Source organism: Ascidiella aspersa, chromosome 2 (genome assembly GCF_963924565.1).
Source record: "Ascidiella aspersa chromosome 2, kaAscAspe10.2, whole genome shotgun sequence".
NCBI lineage: Eukaryota > Metazoa > Chordata > Ascidiacea > Phlebobranchia > Ascidiidae > Ascidiella > Ascidiella aspersa.
The window spans coordinates 31800448-31821310 of NC_139448.1; the positions used below are offsets into that span (position 1 = coordinate 31800448).

A 20863-nucleotide genomic window follows, 5' to 3' on the forward strand; every position below is an offset into this window, starting at 1 on the left:
GGTCATTAGGCCAGAAAAAGAATTCAGGCAGCTTGTGTTTACTGAACTCTGTGCGTTTGATTTGTTTTCATAGTTTCTTTTTTGTTAGAATTTTCCTCGCCAGGGATTTAGCCTTTTTCAAATAAGTTAACCTGAGAAGGTCACGGTTAATTACCAAGTGTTAAGATTTGTAGTGTATATTTTAGTGCTGCTATTTTCATTTATTTATTTAGCAAATTTTTTTTGATCAGTTTTGTAAGATGTTGCCATTGGTAATAAGTTTTTACCCATAGCATTTAACTTTAAAAAGACAAAATGTTATTTTACTAAAATAGAGTAAAAGTTAGATTTTTGGAATTTTTTAAAAAGATTAAAAAATCTGTATTTATAATTTTAAACTTTTATCATTGGCATAATATGTTCTGTTGAAAGGGCAAGCTTTTTTGTTAAAATGGATACCAAGTTAAAATGTAAGCTTAGTATGTTTTTCAACAACAGAGTCTTCCCTCCAACAAAACACATAAAGTAGATTATAAAAGTTAAAAAAAATTTAATATCCTAAGAAAGGTACCCATTCTCAAGCTAAGTTAAAAAGTATGTGTTCATTTTGTGCTAAACCATACAACAATCAAATGGTTTTGTGGCCATCACAGGACGACTTTATATGTAAACCTGTAGGCAAATTTCGAGGCTCACACGGCAAACCGGTTTGCATTTGAATCACAATCTCACACTCCAGGAGTGGTTTACTGTGGGAGAGGAAACGCCACTGATTCAACTGATTTGTCACTTGCCAAAGCAATAGATCTGTTGCTGCTGGCCAGTCTGTGGGCTGATGATTTAGTCCAACCTACTTAGAATCGTATGTAGTGACGTTAGCCCAAACACTGAGCCTCTGACATTTCCTTTCACGCTTTATATATCGAGATGTGACTTGTGTTCACCTTGTTTGAATCTGAAAATTGTGTGCTGACAGACTTAAGCTTTTTGTCTTGTGCCTTAGCTCTCTGCTTGCAGTTTAGACAGGGGTAATTAGTGCAGCACTGCAGTCGTGCCGCATACAGTGCATGATTCTTAGAAACAAAAGTTTAACCATGCAGTTAGGCATGGAAACAGGGAAAAAAATTTGATTTTTGGATTGTGTCCTAATTCGGTATTTAACCCTTTTAAATTCCGTTTTCTATTTGTGAATAATTTAACCTTAATTTGTGCTGTTTATATGTTGCAATTGCTAGGTTTACTTAGTCAAATTACAATGTTTTGGAGCAGACCGTAACACTGTGAAGGCAGTCCACCGTCGCTCCTACCAGATTGCAACGAGTCCAAATGGTGCTGCTACGGACACTGATCTATTGAGGTTGGTTATTTAAATCATGTCCTGTCAGGATACGACCATTGTTTGCAGCTGGCATGCAATTGCTTTTTGCTGTATGTGATGGGCGTCAAAACTAATGGGTTTTTAAATGAGTGTATTAGACTTTAGAAAGTTCGTTTTGGCAAAGTTGTGCCTTTGAATCAAGTCCATGTTTGTTGTTGCCAGAACACCTGTACACAAGAGGCAGCCTAGCATCAGAAAACTGAAGAACTTCTTCGGAGAATCGGTAAGTTTAGCGTTAACACATAATGACACCAAAATAATTGTGTAAAACTAGGCACTGTTTTCTGTAAAACTATGCATAAGTGTTTTGCTAACCAGTTTCTTTTGTTTTATTGGCATTCTGCAGGCGGAGAAAGTAAGTATTAAATATGTCTTGTAATAGTTTTGTGGTAGTTGCATGTCACAATTCTGGGTTACAGAAAACAAACAACAAATTGTCTTGTTTTCTTGTTTGTATTTTTTGAAACTTAACATTTTAGCAAATAACCCCTAAAACAATTAAGAAATATTAATTAAAAAGGTGAAGGCGAGTTTTTCACATTTTATTCAGTTCATAAACCTTTTAGACTTTATTAAGGTTTACTACAATCAATAACTTTGATTAAGTTTGGTGTGATATTTGTAATTACAAAATAATGCAGTCTGTTAAGAATTTTGTGTTTCTTTTAACACATTTTTTGTGTAATATTCTTTGTCTATGTTTGCTTAACCTAAATTCTTGAGAGACTTTGCTGTTGACTTAACCTAGCATTTGGTTTGCAAACAAAACTTTTTGCTTAAACACAAAATCTTGTTATGCATATTTTATTTCCAAATCTCTCAGAGGGTATCAATTATTATAACTTTGCGTAACAAAGTTTTTGTAGTCTGTTTTGATTGTTGTAATATTGGAAAATTACTTGAAATAGGTTATAATGAATGGATATGTTAACCGTTCTGCTAAAATTGTCTTATATTAAGGTAAATTAATGTAATTTACCAATGTTGACTTGTGTATTTCATTTTGATACTAATTTATAATTTGATACTAATTTTGTTTTGTACTAATCTGACCTTTATTTGTGTCATTATACCTACTTTACAACATTATTGCCATTTTCAAGAACCATCAAAAAAATATTAACTATTCCACAAAAAACGTAACTTCTGGTTTATAAATATGTAATCCTGCTGGTTTAAGTAATACTTAAAAATAAATTCATCAAATGAGACTTAAAGCATTGTTATTTATTGGTGTATTATTCTCCCTGTTCGTCATACTAATTTTTTTTTCGTGTTGCAGACACCGCAGATAGTGGAGGCCCAGGCAGACGAGGGCCGGCGCGGCTCTCGTTCAAGATCCCTTCAACCTGTTCCCACCCTTGACCTTAGCGACTATGACGACACAGTGGCACGGGAGGGCTTCCTCTGTTTCAAGGTCTGTAAAAAAATCTGATTGTTCCAAGAATTTTTCTTGTGATTATACCTAAATGCTCTCATCAAAGTCAATGAGTTTTAAGAAAACATGTTTTTAAAAGAAGAGCACAGTAATGAAAAATTAACCACTCTTAAAGGAAATGAATTTGTTTAAAGTATTAATTTTTTGTCCAAGTATATAAATTTACTAAATCAATCTTTCAATTGCTCTGATATATGCACAGCTAATAATAATTTACAAACCAACTGAAAGGTATTGCCAACATAATATATTAAGCATGTTCTTAATTATAACACCTTTAAATTTATTGAAATAGTAACAGTAGTTTGTAAAACAAGTTGATAAAAGAGACCCTTTTCATAATTTCGTTAAAAAAAAGTCTGTTTAAACAACAAAGTGGCTTTTTTCAGGTTCCCTAAGTTGACACGAATTAAAGCTTATTGTCTGTGACAATGTTTGTGTCATATAACGCAGGTTGCAACCATCGACAAAGGCAAGCGATCCAGCTCACAGAAGCTCTGGAAAGTGGTTTGGGTCGTTTTGAAGGAGCAAACTCTTTACCTGTGCAGAGATTGGAGCAGGCACAAGCAGGTAGATGTGCCATTTATGATCTATAAGTTAGGCTCTAAAGTCAATAAAACATGGAGTTATTATTTTGTTCAATTAGTGACTGATATGTAAACATTGTTTGTATGTTTGCTTATTTTAAATCCAAGTTAGGTACAGTTTTTAGTTATTTGATTTGATAAAGAAATGAAGAAATGTTTTTCTTTTTGTATTACATGAAAAGTGTTTGTACTGAGGCCTGTTTTGTAGGAAGGACCCAGTGTTTTCTATTAACTAACAAACTTATAATAGGGCTGAACCTCTACATAGTTTTACATCTCACTGATGCATTACAAGGTCCAGCATGGGCCCCATAGGGATTAAATTTTAGAAACACACATTTTTATTTTAGATATTTTTTGGGGGGCTGGTTTGCTTTTAAAGGGTTTCCATAGTTTGTGTTACCTTGTGATTAGTTGTACACAGAAAAAATGTTGCAATTAAAAAACAAAAAAAATGCCCATTGTATATAAGGTTGTAACTAAAAAAATAAATAATTTTTCAATTTTGTTGGTAAAATTTGACCGGTATGTTTGATTCATTGACAGGAGGGTCCGGGCAGCACGCAAAATGGTTCCGTCCATAACAACAGTGGATCCCAACCCCCATCACAGCTTCTGCTTGAAGAAGAGGAACCACTAAACATCCAGGGATCCCTTGTTTCCATCGCGTACAACTACGTTAAGAGGAAGAATGTTTTCAAAGTGACAACTGGAAACGGATCGGAATATTTGTTCCAGGTTTGCAGCATTTTTGTAAGAATTTAGGCCTGGTGCTTATTTGGAGCCAATTATATGTTGTTTACCGAATTTTTAAAGCTAATTTATCGTCATATGCTTTAATGACATATTTGCTATTCTGATCATAATCTCCTTTGTAAAATAGCCCAACAGTGGTAACACATATTTACTGTTATGGCAACAAAAACTTTATATGAGCTTGTAAATATTTATTAGTAAAACTTACACCATTTATCTGCACTAAAGTTGACATAGGGTCATGGCTTATCATTTTGTTTCTTTTGACTTGGTGAAAAAAAAAATCTAAATTTTAAACCTTGGTCAAAATGTCAAAATCGTTGACAAATTTGCGCGTTGATATAAAAATGCAAAAACTGGAGTGAGTTTTTTTAAATTGTTATTTACCTAATCAAAGTTTAGTTTTGAATTAAATCCAACAACATTTTAACTGTGTTAAATCCTCATTAGAGCACTACCAGTATAGGCCAGCCATAAGAAATTAACCATGCAGTCCTTTTTTAGCATTAGGTTCAGCTTGAATGCTTTCTGATTTTTCGGACAAAAGATTTGAACAATATTTGCTGTGTATTCTTCGGATATGATTTTAAATTATCCCATTTTCTGTTTTTAATGTAGTTCTTTGTCATTTTGATATGCTAAAAATATCAACTACGCATTTCTAAGAGTTTTGCATTTACCCCTAAAATAACGGATTGTGTTCTACCAGTTGTCAGTAGGACATAAAAAACAAGTGACTGACAATGCCAAGACACTAAAGCAATACTTTACACAACCAAGCAATGTTTAATGTTTTTTATGTCTAAAGTCAAAATTTGGTCAAAAAATTTTTTTTGGTCTAAATTTGTTAAAATTTCTCATTGTTTAGGTGAAAAAATAATGACCCTACTTATCATACATTATAAGATGCATATACAGTATTTGTCATGATTAATTATGATTTGACATTTTTACTGGTGATTTGTGGAAATTGACATTATAAAAGCGGTTTGAATTAGGTTTAAATTAATAGCAATTTCAAGAGAACTGTACGCCAAAGCCAATTTCCTTTGACATGCACTGATGTGTTTAAACTAATTTTGCCATATTTCACTTAATTATAATTGCTGCAATTTGGTTCTAAAGGGCATAAGTAAAGTAATGTTTTGATATTGTTATGCGGTATTAGTACATGTTGCCAACAATTAAATTAGATAAATAGTATTCACAGACACATTTAATAATTTGTTTAATTTGCATTTAATAATTTGTTTTGATTTTGTTTGATCAGCCAGTATTCCACTCCTACCAATATATGTGACTGTGAATTCTATTTATCTAAATAATATATCTGTATCGCTCAATTTGGGCCTAAGTTTTGATTGTGAAAACATACGGCTTTTCTTAAAAACAAACAAATTTTCAATTTTGTTTTAAAGAAAAAACATTCTCATTGACCATCATGAAAGGTATTATACAGGAAAAGAGTTAAATTAATATAGGTAAATGGCATATAAACTGAAATAGTATTTTGATTTCTATAATATAAATTATTACCATATCCCAGTTTATAAAAAAATTATAGCGGCCGATCTCTACTTTACTGCATTATGGCCCTCCTGTTAAAAAACTCAAACTTAAGTTTAACCCGGTAAAATGTTATATGCAGGTGGCCCCTAAAGAATGCATAACCCCCCATGGGATGTGGGTTAGTTTGAAAATCAGTAATTTAGGCCATTGACTAAAGCTATTACTACTCATGTAGTTTACTTATATAAGTATTAAAAACTTCTGTCATATTATTATTATTTTTAAAAAGCTTTCAATTAATCCAACTTGAAGAATTTATTTTTGAAATTAGTCTTTACTTAACAGGCTGAAGATCGCGATGACATGCTTGCCTGGATAAACTCCATCCAAGTCATCGGTAACCATGACAACGAAGATGGGGAAGTCATCATCAATGAAGATCTGATTCTGCGCAAGACAAACCAAATTGAATCTGGGTAAGTTTGATCGACTTGCTTATATTTGCAGATTAAAATTTCATTTGTGTTGTTTAACAATATGAATATTGTTAAAAGTTCTAAATTATGGAAGGGCTTTTGTGGAAATTATTGAGAGAAAAATATTTTTTTTAAAAAGCAGACCGAGGCTAAAAAAAGTATGTAGTGGAAACATAACAAAGTGCTAAAAGGAAACAATCTTGAACTAATACTATAAAAACTTTTGTTAAATTTAAATCTTTTATCAATTTTACTTACAGTGTGAAGATATTTTTATGACCTAAAATAGTTTAGTAAACTTTAGGTTAATTGTTTTTAACTGTGTTAGTAGTTTCTACCTGTATGACAAAGTACCAAAATGTCTGTGTAATTCAAAGTACAAAAAATAGTTATGTTATTTTACTACCAGATCGGTTTATTCAATAAAATGCCCAAACACAGGAAGGAATTAAGAAAATCATATGACTAAGCTGAGCTACAAACCCACACACATACATACATACACACACACTCACACACACATGTATGGTTCTTCCATTTTTATGCAGTAGCTGGTCGTGCAGGGAAATAAAATAAATAAAAATTTGCCAGTGTGTCTTTTGGGTTCAGGACTGTGTCAATTAGTGAGTTTCATGGAAGCCCGGGTGATTACTGTCGGCGTACGGCACGACTGGGCACATAACAACCCTGAACGTCGCAAGAGACATTTCGCATTAACGCACAATGACGACATAAAGCTTCCTGGCGCTTGCCAAACGATGCGCAAACCAACACATAATCGCTCTCCCTTTTCTGAAGGCATTTACTCTGAGCCAGGCAGAAGGCATTTTTCAATGCTGAGCAGCAGTTTCCCTTCCCCTTAGCAGGCGGCACACAGCGCACGCACAGACTGCGTCACCACTTCCTGTGCCGTATTCGACAATATTCTGCCTTGCCTTGCCTTGCCTTGTGCCTACGTTCAGTGCAAGTTAGAGTCTGGCTAATGGCTTTCTTGTTTATTCCACTCGATTTAAAGTGTTTCGATGTTCAGTTGGAAATCTTATTTAAATATGAGTTCAAAATTGTTCAGATAGAAACCATTGGTGACCTGCATGTTTTCTTAACCTGCTCTCAGTCTTCCTATTTTTTATCCAAATATCTCTTACATGCGAGTAAAGTTTAAGGAAGTAAGAGTCAGAAGTCAAAACAAACAGTAAGCGAGAGCCAGAAGAAATATCCGAAACTGGTTTGGATCTGATTTGCATTTGCCACAATTGATTGTGACTTGGGGCCAGTCAACCTGTCTGCTTCCTGTAGTATATGTGTGAATCACTTTGTTGCGTTTCCTGATGCAATAATTAACCTGACAGTTTAGTAGTAGTTCTCTTGCAAACTGCAGTTATTTTAAACAGTGCTTATCTGATACTGCTGTTATCATGAATATATTCAGAAAGTGTTTCAACTATGATGCTTTGTTCGTGATTCTCTCTGGTAGCCCAGCCTGCAGTACTTTATACTTTAAAAGGTGCAGCAAGCTGTTTATATAGGTAGATGGTTTAGTATCCAAATTTAGGATAATGTTATGGTAGATTTACATTTAAAACATTTGATGTATATGGAAAAAATGAGGAGAACTGACAAAACCTAGGCAAAGAGTGGAGGCAATTAATATCTTTACCTTAGGACAGCATTTCTTTTTACCAGGCAGATATATTTTCATGCATATTATTTCTAGTAGCATTATTGTCATGTGTTGCTTAAAAAAGGAAAAAGATGTTTAAAGGTGTTATACACAATGAAAAAAATAGGCTTTGTGAAACTTTTTTTATAAATCAATTTTCATTTGCAGTCTGTACATTTACAACAAATGAAATATAACTGACATAGTAAGTTTAACTGTCAGATTAAAGTTTTTATTTTGTGGATGCCTCTTCGGAGCCAGCGGTCGGTTTCCTTCTTGGAACCCAGCCAAAAAAAAGACGAAGGCGACGACCAATGCGTGCTCTGGAGCTACAAGAAAGTTACCGAGACGGGAAATTTGTACAAAAGTCTAAACAAGGCCGCTCTGCCACGAAGTAAATCCGATCCAACGCGCTTACAAGTCGGTGTATCAGGTGTAGATTACAGTCGAAGATCGTCAGCAGGCCTACCCTCCAGCTCCTATCACACTGTTCCACTTTCAAGACATCCGATTAAGCCTAAACTGCCGGCAAAGTCAAAGCGAGTAAAGGCACTTAGCAAAGCGACCCTGGCGTCCATATCGTCACCGCAGCCGTTGGATCTGCACGGTATACCGAACGGTTTGTTGGACATTAACGATCACACCCCAGAGGCGCCAATATTAAGGCGTCAAAAACCTCACTCGCCCATTTCCACAGATGAGAAAGCAAAGCGAAACCGGAGGAGAGGTATAATTTTGGAACAGGACAGTGTCATAGAAACAAATTCGCCGCCGCACATTGAAATTTCTAACCCTGTGCTTATCTCACATAATGCCAATCAGGCAATAGAAGAAAACCTGATAAATTTGTCACAGCTGAAGCTACGAACGCGCGAAGAACAAGAAGTCATCTCCAAGCGTTTTTCGTCGACTGAAAATTTAGCGGACCTCAACAACGGTTCGAGAAAACAGAGCCACGAGAAAGTAAAAAAACCCAAACTCAAATCGATTCAGCTTCTGAAAGACGCAGACAAAAACGGCCGCCCGCCCAGTTCCAATAAAATGGCAGATAAAATTCAGCGCACAATTCGCGCCCTGTATGATGGTAACTTATCAAGGCAGCAGTCATTTGAAAAGTTAACAGATGACGAAGATTTTTCAGATGAAACAGAGTTGCTTAAGCCTAATTTTAGGTTGGTTTTTCTTTTTAAATGTAAAGTGTAATTTAAACACCTTTTCTAGAAACCACCACTCATAAAATTTGGAATCCCTTTTCTACTTTTGATTCACTACTTTCAGATATTCTTTTCTTATCTTCCCTTCACCAAGATTTTATAGAAAAATGAGGTACCCAACACACTGACATTTCATGCATTGAGTGTTTGTGCTTTTACTTCATCATTTGTGCTTTTTACAATTCATTGTACAACGATTTGCATTACAAATCTGGGGAAAACAAAATATTTTACCCAAACTGTTTTTTTTTATGTATTCCAACAGTGTGATAAACCAATTTGTTGTGTATTTGCAAGTTTTAAACTGTGTGGGTTTTTACATATCATCTTAGTATACCAGTTTAATGGTATAACTGGGCCCTAAGTGTTTTTTTTAAATACTTTTGTGAATATGTGTTAAAGTACATATTTTTGTTTGCAGTCCAAAACCAGAGAAGAAAGCTGGCAGAAAAAGTAGATCACCAAAGACAATTCGAAGAGCCCAAGTACCTATTAAAGACGGTGCGTTTTCTTTTATGTATTTACGTAAACTTTAAGGAAACATATTGACGACGTAATCCTTAACTATAGCTGTCATGATGTTAGTCATTTCATGAACTGTTTCGTAATCTAAAAAAGCGATTACACTTAGGTCATGTAAATTTTGCAATACCTCTTAATGTTTTTTCTGGCTTGAATTTATTACTAAAATGTTGTTTTTTTTTAATACCTTTTATGTTTTTCTTGATTGAATTGAATGGTAAAATTTTATTTTTTTCATAACCTCTTAATGTTTTTCTGACATAACTTTACTGCTAAAATATTGTTCTTTTTTTCAATACCTTTTAATGTTTTTCTGATTTTAATTTAATGGTAAAAATGTTTTTTTTTAAATTCTTTTTTGTTGTTGTTTAGTTGATGGCTCCCGGCGATTTAAATGGCGAGGCAGTGTAAATCGAATTGTTCGAAAGTTTGGACAAGGACAGACTTTGATGCAGGGTCAAACATTCGACGTCCATCTGGAGGACTGTCCACCTTCACTTACAAATGAGGTAAATATATATATAATTATATTTGCACTTCTGCTGTTTTAAAGATATCTTTAAGAGATTTAGACAACCAATGCTAAATTTTAACTTCAACAATAAGCTATTTTTCCTTTGTGTAAAAAAATGATATGTTTTTAATATTAAAAATCAGTTAAAAAAACATGTGATCAAAAAAACATCTCAGTTTTGGTTTTAAAGCATCTCATTTGGTTAATCCAATAAGGCTATCAGTGTCTCAAACTAGGCATTCAAATGAATACTAAATATTTTTTAATCACATATCATATATTTTTTTAACATAAAAACATAGAAAATTTTTTGTTCAAAGGAAAAATAGCTGGTGGATTTAAGATAGACAGTCATACAAATAACATTATGTTACAAAAAATCTATTAATATGAGCAAAAATTCATTTGTTTAGTCTACAGAAGAACTGCCCACAGTTGTGTAGCACAGATTTCCATGTACCTTTAATTATTTGTGCTTTTCAGTGCGTTCCGTATGTAGTTGAACTGTGCTGCCGCCTGGTTGAGCAACGTGGCCTTTCGTTTACCGGAATATACCGGGTACCGGGAAACAGTGGCACCTTGGCCAACCTCCAGGAGGAATTGAACCTGAAGGGTCCTGACAGTGTTGACCCTGAGACTGATGAGAGATTCCAAGAACTTAATGTTGTGTCTTCGCTGTTAAAGTCCTTCTTCCGAAAGTTACCTGATCCTCTCTTTACAAACGGTATTTTAACATTCTTACCTATTTTTTTAAATAATTTACGGTTTAATTTTTTGTAGTTATATTTTCTGGTAAAAATGGTATAGAAATCTTTGAACTTTGAAATTTTAACCTTTGTTATTTTATTTGTACATATTTTTACTCTAAAAATGATACTTTTATTCTGTTTTCTAATTTTTTTGTCTTAAAATTTTAAATGGAATATCATAGATTAAAATGCCTAACTAAAATAAGTTTTTTTTTTTAATATGAAAAAAAATATGGAAATTTTTATTTTACCCTTAAAATACATTTTTTTGTTTAACCTGTTTTGGCAAACATTTCACATAAAATTTTTGACTTTGCAGAGTTATACGATGACTTTATCACAATGAATCGTAAAAAGGATAGCGAAGAGCGCCTGAATGGACTCCGGCGTCTCATTCACATGCTTCCAGCACCTCACTATGAGACCTTAAAATTCCTCATTGGTCATTTAAGGAAAGTTGCAGACAACGCTGATGAAAATAAGGTAACTGCATTGTTGTTGTTGTCATTTGCAAATAAGTACAGTTGTGATGTTTCTTATTTCTTGGTTTTTATGAGTTTTTAAAAATGAGGCCTTGATTTAAATCCACTATTTGAAAAAAAATTAAAGAAAATTTTAAATTTTAGATTAAAATTAAAAATTAAAATTATACTTCAAAATGAAAAACTAGAACTTAATTCAATTTTATAAAATTAAAAGTCCACAAATTAAAATTCTAATTAAAAATAAAAAAATTCATTTTAATTAAAAATGAAAAATTAGAATTTAAATTTCAAAGTTAAAGCTGGAAATGCCAAGCATTCCGACAATTTTGGTTTTGCTGGACTCCCCAATGTGTATTTGTGTCACTTTTGCAATATTTTAAGTTTGTTTGCAGAAGTAGCTTACATTTTAAATTCACAGGTCCAGATTTTAATATAATCCGGTTTTAGATAAAGTGAAATGCTAGACAATTAGGAAAGACGAATATTTCTACTCGCAAATCACATCTGTAACACTTTCTGATTAATCGAAAATTTTCTTTGCAGATGGAAGTGCGAAATCTTGCCATTGTGTTTGGCCCAACCCTGGTCAGAAGCACAATAAGTGACAACATGGCCACAATGGTCACCGACATGTCCGACCAGTGTAGGATTGTCGAAAGCGTTTTGCAACATGTAAGTTTACATTTTATTTTTTTTTTTTAATTCAAAATAAAGGCACTTTTTCACTCCAGTTTTCAATGTAAATTTATTTAATTGAATATTAACCAAGCATGTTTTTTTCTAACAAAGTTTGTTCAATTAAACAAACGCCAAAGCAGTGACTATGTACGACTTGTCACTTTAACAACCAACCTAATAAAAAATAAAGCAAACAAGCTAAAATGCGATGGACCTGACATTTGTTTCAACGATTTTTTTTGTGTGGAACAGAGCGCTACAATCTTTACTGGTGACCATGAGGAAATACCAACGTTTGTCCGAAGTTTTCATGTCTGACCTGTGTTTTGCGAAACCTTTCGGTAACGGTTGTTTTCCTGCTTTTCAAACGCTACGGTTGCATTCTTCTCGACTCGCTGCTGTGAGCTAACCTGCCCCTAATAAGTGTTGGCCGCCGCCATCCGCTTGCCATTCTTACGATTTCATGCACTTGCAACATAAAAAAAAGTGACCTATATTAACAACATACTATCCGTGTTGCACCATGCTCAATTCCTGTGTACCACAGCCCACGCAGCATTGGCTTCCACAGTAGAGACAAACTTTACTCCTTTTTTGCAAGTCAATTACCTTAATGTTGCACTCTCTATATTTTGTCCCGTTTGTTTTAACGATTTTATGGTTGTATATTTTTCATTCTTTCTTCATTTGTGGCTCGTTATTTTAGAGCTTTACCAAGCCATTTGAGCAGTCTTTTTAAGTTAACAACTTTACTTTTGTGTTGACAATCAGATTGAGGTTCTAAAAATATCAAAAAATAGAATCTATTTATTTTTGTTCACTTAAAATTCAAAACTAAATATCAGTTTTGTTGACAGTCAAATGAAATTACATTTTTCACAAGACAGACTGTGACTTTCTGATTGTGGTACTGTTTTTGTTAGCTTGTAGCAAGTACAACACTTGTATTCTTGTATTTTTTTGCCAAACTTGTAATAAAAAAATTGTTTTGGCAAAGATTGTCCTAATGGTGAATGGAAACTTTGAAACTGCGCAGAAAAAATAGGGTTCGTTATGAAGTGATTCGTGTACGGATTAGCCATTCAGTTCAGGCAACATGCAAAGTGACGTCACGTTTCATGCATCCTGTTCGACTGCAAGTAGGCAACAGCTTGAATTAAACTTTTCTGACTTCCTGTCTCGCTGGGTGTCGTTAGATACCAATGTGTCATCGCTTTTGCTTTATTACCAGCTGAACACATTGGACATTTGGCATATTTTTGTATTTGTTTGTTTAGCAAAAACTTTTGTTTTGTCGTTTTTTAATTTTGATTGAGGGTAATCACATCACACACACATAATTCTTTCAACTTTCTTCATTTTATTTTGTTCTGATGGTCTTTTTTGTTTTGGTTGGTTGGTAGCTTTCAGTAGTTTCTTCCAATGATAAGTTGGTTGATTTGTTCGGGGTAATGATTATGTTGGCTATTGCTTTGGCTGTTTGCAACAATTATTTTCTTTTTTGCCTTGTATCATACTGATTTTGCAATGTAGAAAAACATTTGGGCACATTTGAATGGGTGCCGTATTTTGTTTTTGTTCTTAATCATTTATTTTTCTTTTTTTTTCACCTGCAACAAAGGAATAAAGAATAAAAGCAAAATTTTATTTTTTATCAGGCCGAGTGGTTTTTCGCCGAGGCGAAAGAAGAAGGCGAGGTCGTTGAAATTCCGGTGCCGCCTCCTCCCAAGGATGAACCGCGCGAACCGGTTCCAAATATCGACCACCTGCTTGCAAATGTCGGTAGAACGCCCGGCGATGAATCAGGTAAGCCAGAAGAAAATCCTACCTTAAAAAAAATAATGAACAGCACCTGTCTGTTTAAAAGAATTACTTTTTTCCATGATTAATTTTTTTTTCTTTGCTAGCCTAGTACATGTTTTTGCTTTTCAAATTAGGTTGAAATTTTTTATCTAAATAAGCAAGCCTGTTGTGTATTATATGTATACGAGTTAGTTTTGAAGTAAAAGAGTTTAGTAAATTATATCAGCAACTCAAAATATATCAAGTCACTAGAGAAAAGATAAATATTAGCTTAACTAACGTCTCGTGAGTCTAGATACTTAGCTCAGTTAAAGTCATGATGTAGCACTTTAACAGAAACACTATTTGAGATATTTTGGAGTTTTATGGATAAAAAAGGTTCCAGCCGATTTCTAGTAAGATTGTATGTACCAGGTGGAAAATCATGGACTAGCTGTCTGATATTTTAAAGCAAAGGTAAGAGCACATTAAGTTTTAATTTTAACTGGAGAATTGTCAATTGCCGGCCAAACCGCATAATGATAATTCGTGCCAAAACGTAATGAGAGCTTTCAGAAAGAATAGGTTTTCAAAAATGTTTGCAGGCAGAAAATGTACAGTCTTAATTTAGATTGAATAACTGTTTAATGTATTTCTTTACAATGCAATGACGTTAGCATAATATTCGTTTAACCTTTGGTATTTTATTTTCACAGCATTGTTACTGTTGACTAAGCACAGCTAACCTGTCTTACATAAACATTTGCGTGGTGAAATTCAGAAAAAGCCTTATATAACTGTATAGTGTGTATACGCCTGACCATTGCTTACCTTTCGTTTCTCCTTTTTCCCCAAGCTGCCCGTTTCATTCCCCGGAGGCTTTCATGCGTAGCCACCTTGTAAGTGATGCTTGTTGTGTTGTCATGGTTACATTGTGTCATGCCTGACCTCACAGAGTTAATCGTGAAATAGAAGACAAACCGGTCATCCCACAATGTTCCCTTGTCAAGTTGTTTAACGTTTTTTCTTTGCTTTGCGTCTTTATTGTGTTACGTTCAGTTTACAGTTTTGTCACCTGTTTTATATAAAAAACAAATTTTGCTATATTTAGGATTATAATTATTGTTTGATGTTTTGTTTAAATATGTTTTCAATCATTCTTCAAAATACTGTTTTAAAATTCGATGTTTCCTTTTTTCAGATAGCACAAGCGAATCTTCCAAATCCAAGGTACGTTTTTTACTTTAAAATGTTTTTCATCAGGTCATTATTGCTATCCAATAAGCCACTAGGCGACAAACAAATGAGTAATAAGGTAGACGACAACCTTTTTTAATTTAAATAAAACTCTTTGCAAACGGATTTTGTTACATAAGAGACAAAACTGCCCATTCTGTCATTTTTTTGCGCCCAATGCCTGGCTTGCCTGTTAATTCTTGAAGACTTTCGAGTTGTCCATATTAAAGTCTGAGGTCGTAACCGCTGCATTTTCAATTTTTTTCGTTAACCGCAGAATTATTTGAACTTGTCGTAACGAAGGCCTGATCTATTTTTTTATATTTTAAAAGTATCATTTAACGGGCCATAACTATTTTTCTCTGGGGCGTTTCTGCAGTCAAAATTATTTAGAGTATGAGAAATTTTAGGTAAATGACCCAACGCAATAAAGGTTTAGAATTCTTTTTTCGCTGCAACGTCCAGTCGTGTATGTAGAGGATTTTTAAATATTTACCGACTAATAAAAATAAAATGCAAGATGTAAAGCTAGGTTTATTCATTCGCGGGACACATTACGGGCTAACGCAGACTGAACAGCTTTGCAAGAACATGGCACTTCTTAAAGATTTAATTTGAAAATATAGTCGGGGATTTCCTTATTTTATAACTTTTTTATTGTCAATCGCGTGCAATTGTTTAGGTCATTATAATGTAGCTTGTAGGTTATATATTTTAATTGTTTAATGAAAGGTGTAAAATAACCTGTGGTTTTCTACTTAGGGGTAACGACCAAAAATGTTGGGGTAATTCACTCATAATGATGTAATTTAAAAATATAGTCCAGGCTATATATTTTTTTTAACTTTTTTGTTGTCAATCGCGTGCAATTGTTTTTAGGCCATTATAATGTAGCTTGTAGGTTATATATTTTAATTGTTTAATGAAAGGTGTAAAATAACCTGTGGTTTTCTACTTAGGGGTAACGACCAAAAATGTTGGGGTAATTCACTCATAATGATGTAATTTAAAAATATAGTCCAGGCTATATATTTTTTTTAACTTTTTTGTTGTCAATCGCGTGCAATTGTTTAGGTCATTATAGTGTAGCTTGTAGGTTATAACTTTTAATTATTTTATGAACGGGGTAAAATAACCTGTGAAGTTTAATTTAGGGGTAACGACCTAAAAAGTTAGGGTAACTTATTCCTAATGATGTAATTCGAGAATACAGTCAGGGCTTTCCTATTTTTTCAACTTTTTTCTTCTCAATCGCCTGCAATTGAGTTTAAGTCATTGTAGTATACTTGTAGGCCATACCTTTTAATCGTTTTATAAAAGAGGTAAAAGAAACCGCTGAAGTTCCACTTAATGACTAACTTTTAATGACTAAAAAACGTGTCTTTACAAAAATAAAAAAAAAATAAAAACGTTTCCGCAGAACTCGATGGCCTCGGAGAAGGAGTCTTTCTCGCGTGACGTGATGGACATGTTCCAAGGAGTCCGTAAGCGCTGGCTGCAGAACCAAGTAGGAGCAGGAGGAGGGAGGAAAGAGGGAGGAGGAAGTGAGAGCGAAGACGAGTTCGGCTTCAAGGAGGCGGAGGCGAAAAGACAGAGCGAAGCGTCGCTGCGTCCCAACCACAAAGAAGAAAACGTCTTCCTCCAGACTTCCAACGCTCCCTCCGGCTATCAAGTGTCCAAGGCCGCCGCCGCCGACATCCGAGCAGCGCGTGGAGGAATCAAGGATCACCACCAGCACCTCCACGCCCAGCCGCAGCCGCATCTTCTACCTCACGACATTCCCTCGCGACTCTACGACTTCTACGTGGAACACCTGGACCGCCTCGGCCGCTCCGAGGTCGCACGTCACCCGATACAGTTCACATCGTCGTCGGAAACCTCGCCTCAAGTCACTCCGCGCCACAGCTTCTTCGCCGCAACCCAACCCACCGCTGTCGCCCCCGCGGTAAACCGAGCCTCGAAAGCCCGCAGAAGCTCAGACCAGAAGCCGAGGCCCTACGCCAGCCCGCCCTCGTCGCCGCCGCATAACGCGCCGCTGCTTTACGGCGACTCGCCGCTCAATCGCCGCTACACAAAACAGCCGGAAACGAGCGATTTCCGCGCTGTGCTCGCCACCAGCACGCCAGTTCACGCCGATGCGTCGCTGAAAGGGAAAAAACCGCCGCCCTTACCGCCTAGGAGCAAAAACGACTCTGAGCTGAGCTCGATCGCCATTGAGCACAACAGCGGCAGGCGGCGCGATTCCGAGTCGGACTCGGACACGTCGGTCTACGTTGGCGACACGCTCGAGGAAAAGCTCCGCAACCTCACAAACCTCGACAAGAAGCTGGAACGCCGGCCTTCGCGGCGCTATCGGGACGCGGACGAGCCAGAAGTGCCCAGCAAAGGCGGTAAACGGCTCACGGCGCCTTCGTACCGCGTAACCGACCCAAACAGCAACAACAACAATAAGAAGTCGACTCGCGAGATCTACCAGGAGCGGCGCGCCATGCGACAACAGCACCGCGAACTGGTCAAAGCTTCGCGCGGCGAACGGCGTAGAGACCAAAGCGGCGATGTCCAAGGTTCAGCGGCGATGTCGCGGTGCGCTTCAGACGAGAACGTATTCAACCGATGCGACCCGAAACGGCAGAAGGTGCGCTCGCCCGACGCGGTAGTGGACGGCAAAGAACAACGGCTTCCCAGCCACGAGCGTGATCGCGTGCGCAGGCGTCATACGTTAGGCGGCAACGATTTCCCCGGGCAGGATTTCTGGGAGAAAGCCGACAGCAACAGCCAACACAACGGCAATGCAGAGTTCTACGGATCGCTTCAGAACGTTTCCTCGGCCGCCAGTCGCCTGTACCCCGGCGGAAGGCCAAGGCCCCCTCCTGCCGCCAAGAACGCCGCGGGACGCCGGGCGCCGCCCCAACACTGGCGCGTCGATTTGACCTCAATACGAGCTAGGCCGTTGCCGCACGCCAAGAAATCAGAGTCGTACATTTGACTTCAAGAGCCTCGCGAAAGTTAGCGTTTTCTGTTCGTTTCTCTATTTTTTTCACCTCCTATGCCACCCCAGCCCTGCGCGTTTTCGGCGCAATTTCGTTTCTTGTTCTTTCATTTCGTTGTTGACTTTCTTAAGATTTTTATACCGCCCCTTCGTACAAGTGCCGGGACTTTACTTTTTGTTGCTCGCCCCGACCGACACGACTTACCTTGTTGTTCGCTCCCGCCATATTTAACCCCGCGCGCGTTTTCGGATTTTTTTTTTCGTTTTTCTTACAACGGCGCGGCGGCCGGCAAGTGCAGTTTTGAGTTTTTTTACACACGTTCTCGCGAGAAAATGTCAGCCTATAACGCACTATTGCAATCTGTGGGATTTTATCGGCGGTGCAAACTCCATTTTCTCCACTATTTCAAACGAAATTTCACCCCTCTTTGGTGCTCTGCGCCCGTTTGCAATTTTTCCCCAGCAAAAACCGCTAAACTTATTTTGATTTTTTCTGGCGTTGAGTTCGCGTTTGTTGTTTCTTGCCAATTCCACACTGAATCCGAACAATTCTAACGCCTACTATGTGCGTTTCCTTCATTTCACAAACGCCACATTCGAACGAACGAAACTTTGTTGACCTTTTGCTTATTCTCGCCCCTACTTTCCTTCGTTGTTTTACGCCACACAAAGATATCCGTTGATCAAGAATAAAGTATCCACAATACGGCATTGTGTGGTAGTTTGACCGGCAGTTGAAATCCTCGTGAGTAACATAGGTTTCCTCCTAAAGAAAGCGCCAAACTCTAATTTGTAGTTAGTTACATTTGAGGAATAAAATAACTGACAATGACATATATATAGACAGTATAGTGTCCTTTTTTTAAATTAAGTGTAACCGAAATGAACTACGAAACATCGAACAGCCCTAGCTTGTAAGCTCATACAAATCACTAATGATGAATTACAATGTTGTGCCACAGCCTTCTAAAATCCACCCTGCACGCTTATTATCAATAATACTCTGTCCATCAAGCATATTTATTCCATGTTAATTAAAAACTTAATATGAACCAGAAAAAATTGACCTTGTTTTGTAAACCACCAGCGCCCACTAGAGGCATTTTTTTTTTTTTGCGGAAACAAAAAATACATTTTTGCGAAACAAAAAATACACGCGTGTTAAGTGAACGTACAACAACAATAAGAAGTCGACTCGCGAGATCTACCAGGAGCGGTTTTTGCGAAACAAAAAATACACGCGTGTTAAGTGAACGTTGCTTCTTGGTCTACAAAAAATTTAAATCGCATTACGATTGTGTTCTACATACGTTTGCTAAAATTGCCAGAAAACTCGTTTGTTTTCCAAAAGTTAATACCAAACTTTATAAGAGCTTCTTCTTCGACGTTGTAGTAACCAGTGATTTAATATTTTGAGACACTGTGGCAAAAAATAAAACATTTAAACGAAACTTATTCATTCAACTTGGTGACAAAATCTGTTGTTTTTGGATAGACGTTGGTAAGTTTTTAAGACAATTATTCAAGTTTATTGTAACTTGAAACCCATGTAGGGTGAATTAAAGTATTATCTCTCTTTTCACACCGAGCAAAAGGTTGTTTTAGTGAGCACAAAATATTTTAAGGCTCAGTCAGTGGAGTCCTGAATGCATTACAAACATTGTGAAATACTATTAGGGTATGGCATATATATAGGTTGTTGATTCAACCGAATTTCTCACTTCTCCTTGTAAATTCAGTCCATTGCGCGGATATAAGTAGAGAATGTTTTTACCGCAACGCATTCAAATTATCAGACATGACTATCGTTGCAATTATATTTCCCTGAAGAAGATTGCCCGAATAGGTAATCGAAACGTCGGTACTTAGAAATTGCCGGTAGAACAATTGTACAATTGAATCAATGCCTGGCAGCAACATCATACTCGTTATTGAGGATACCCGATGATATCGTGGCGCTCGATGACCAGTGGTAGTATCGGTATTGGTTCGATATTAGGGTGCTGGTATCGGATATTAGGGTGGTAACAAACCAATGCCAAATTCAGATAGGAATTTCAATCCTAATTTACGTTCCAACGCAGTGATTCTACTTTAAAAGGTAAATTTATCAAAAATAGTATCATTACAGGCGAAAGCAATTTTGGCCTAATAACCTAGAAATAATACTTTTGCGTTTTTACTTCGTCCATTTTGCTTATTGGAGCATAGTAATGACGTTATTTGGTATCGAATCCCATGTATTAGGATGATATTGCGGCCAGGGAGCGGCTGACTTTGATGACCTAACGGTCTTTCGCTGCTCCCTGGGAATTTACTTCCCTAACAATAAACATATCAATCTATTTAAAAAAAATAAAAAGAATCAGATTGCGATACTCTTTGTCCAAAATTTCGGTTTGGAATTAGTTGTTGAGTATTGGACATCTCTAGTCAATATAGCCTACGCTTTTAACACAGTACCAGTACATATTTGATTCTCATAGCTTCTCCATGATTTTTTAACTTTCCCAGTGTTGATACAACACTTTATAGATGACTGATTCGAAAAATTCTTGATAGATAGCTATTGTGTAAGAAGTAAACTTTACAGCTCATAAGATCTGGTGGTGCTGCACAAATACGCTCCTTGGGGAATACTATAGTCTCAACAACTATATAGTTCCTCTTTGATATGGAAAACACCGGGTAATACTCCCGACCCGTGTCGTAATCGAGAAGTACCGCATGGCGCCATTTAAAAATAACGGCGATATATTTGATAAGATAAGAGCTTTCCAAGCATTTCCATATGGGAATTATTGAAAATAGAACTGTATACCTTTTTTGCAGCTTTAAACCCGGACGCTTCCAAACAGTCACCAGATCCAGCATTTTTGGGGGGATATTCAAACATGACGTTACAAAGTAG

General features: G+C 36.4%; 1 protein-coding gene across 1 annotated transcript in view; it reads left to right on the plus strand.

Annotated features, from left to right (window-relative positions):
* Positions 1-18184, plus strand: part of LOC146164928 (uncharacterized) — a 51158-nt gene extending 32974 nt beyond the window's left edge. Inside the window, exons 21-34 of the mRNA XM_083381425.1 lie at positions 1249-1336; positions 1520-1580; positions 2640-2774; positions 3249-3365; positions 3929-4120; positions 5993-6123; positions 9419-9498; positions 9892-10028; positions 10517-10757; positions 11102-11265; positions 11811-11939; positions 13604-13751; positions 14929-14957; positions 16384-18184. Of these exons, the coding sequence (XP_083237551.1) occupies positions 1249-1336; positions 1520-1580; positions 2640-2774; positions 3249-3365; positions 3929-4120; positions 5993-6123; positions 9419-9498; positions 9892-10028; positions 10517-10757; positions 11102-11265; positions 11811-11939; positions 13604-13751; positions 14929-14957; positions 16384-17949 (3218 nt within the window). The 3' untranslated portion in view covers positions 17950-18184. The remainder of the gene's footprint in view (positions 1-1248; positions 1337-1519; positions 1581-2639; positions 2775-3248; positions 3366-3928; positions 4121-5992; positions 6124-9418; positions 9499-9891; positions 10029-10516; positions 10758-11101; positions 11266-11810; positions 11940-13603; positions 13752-14928; positions 14958-16383) is intronic.
* Positions 18185-20863: the final 2679 nt, after the last annotated feature.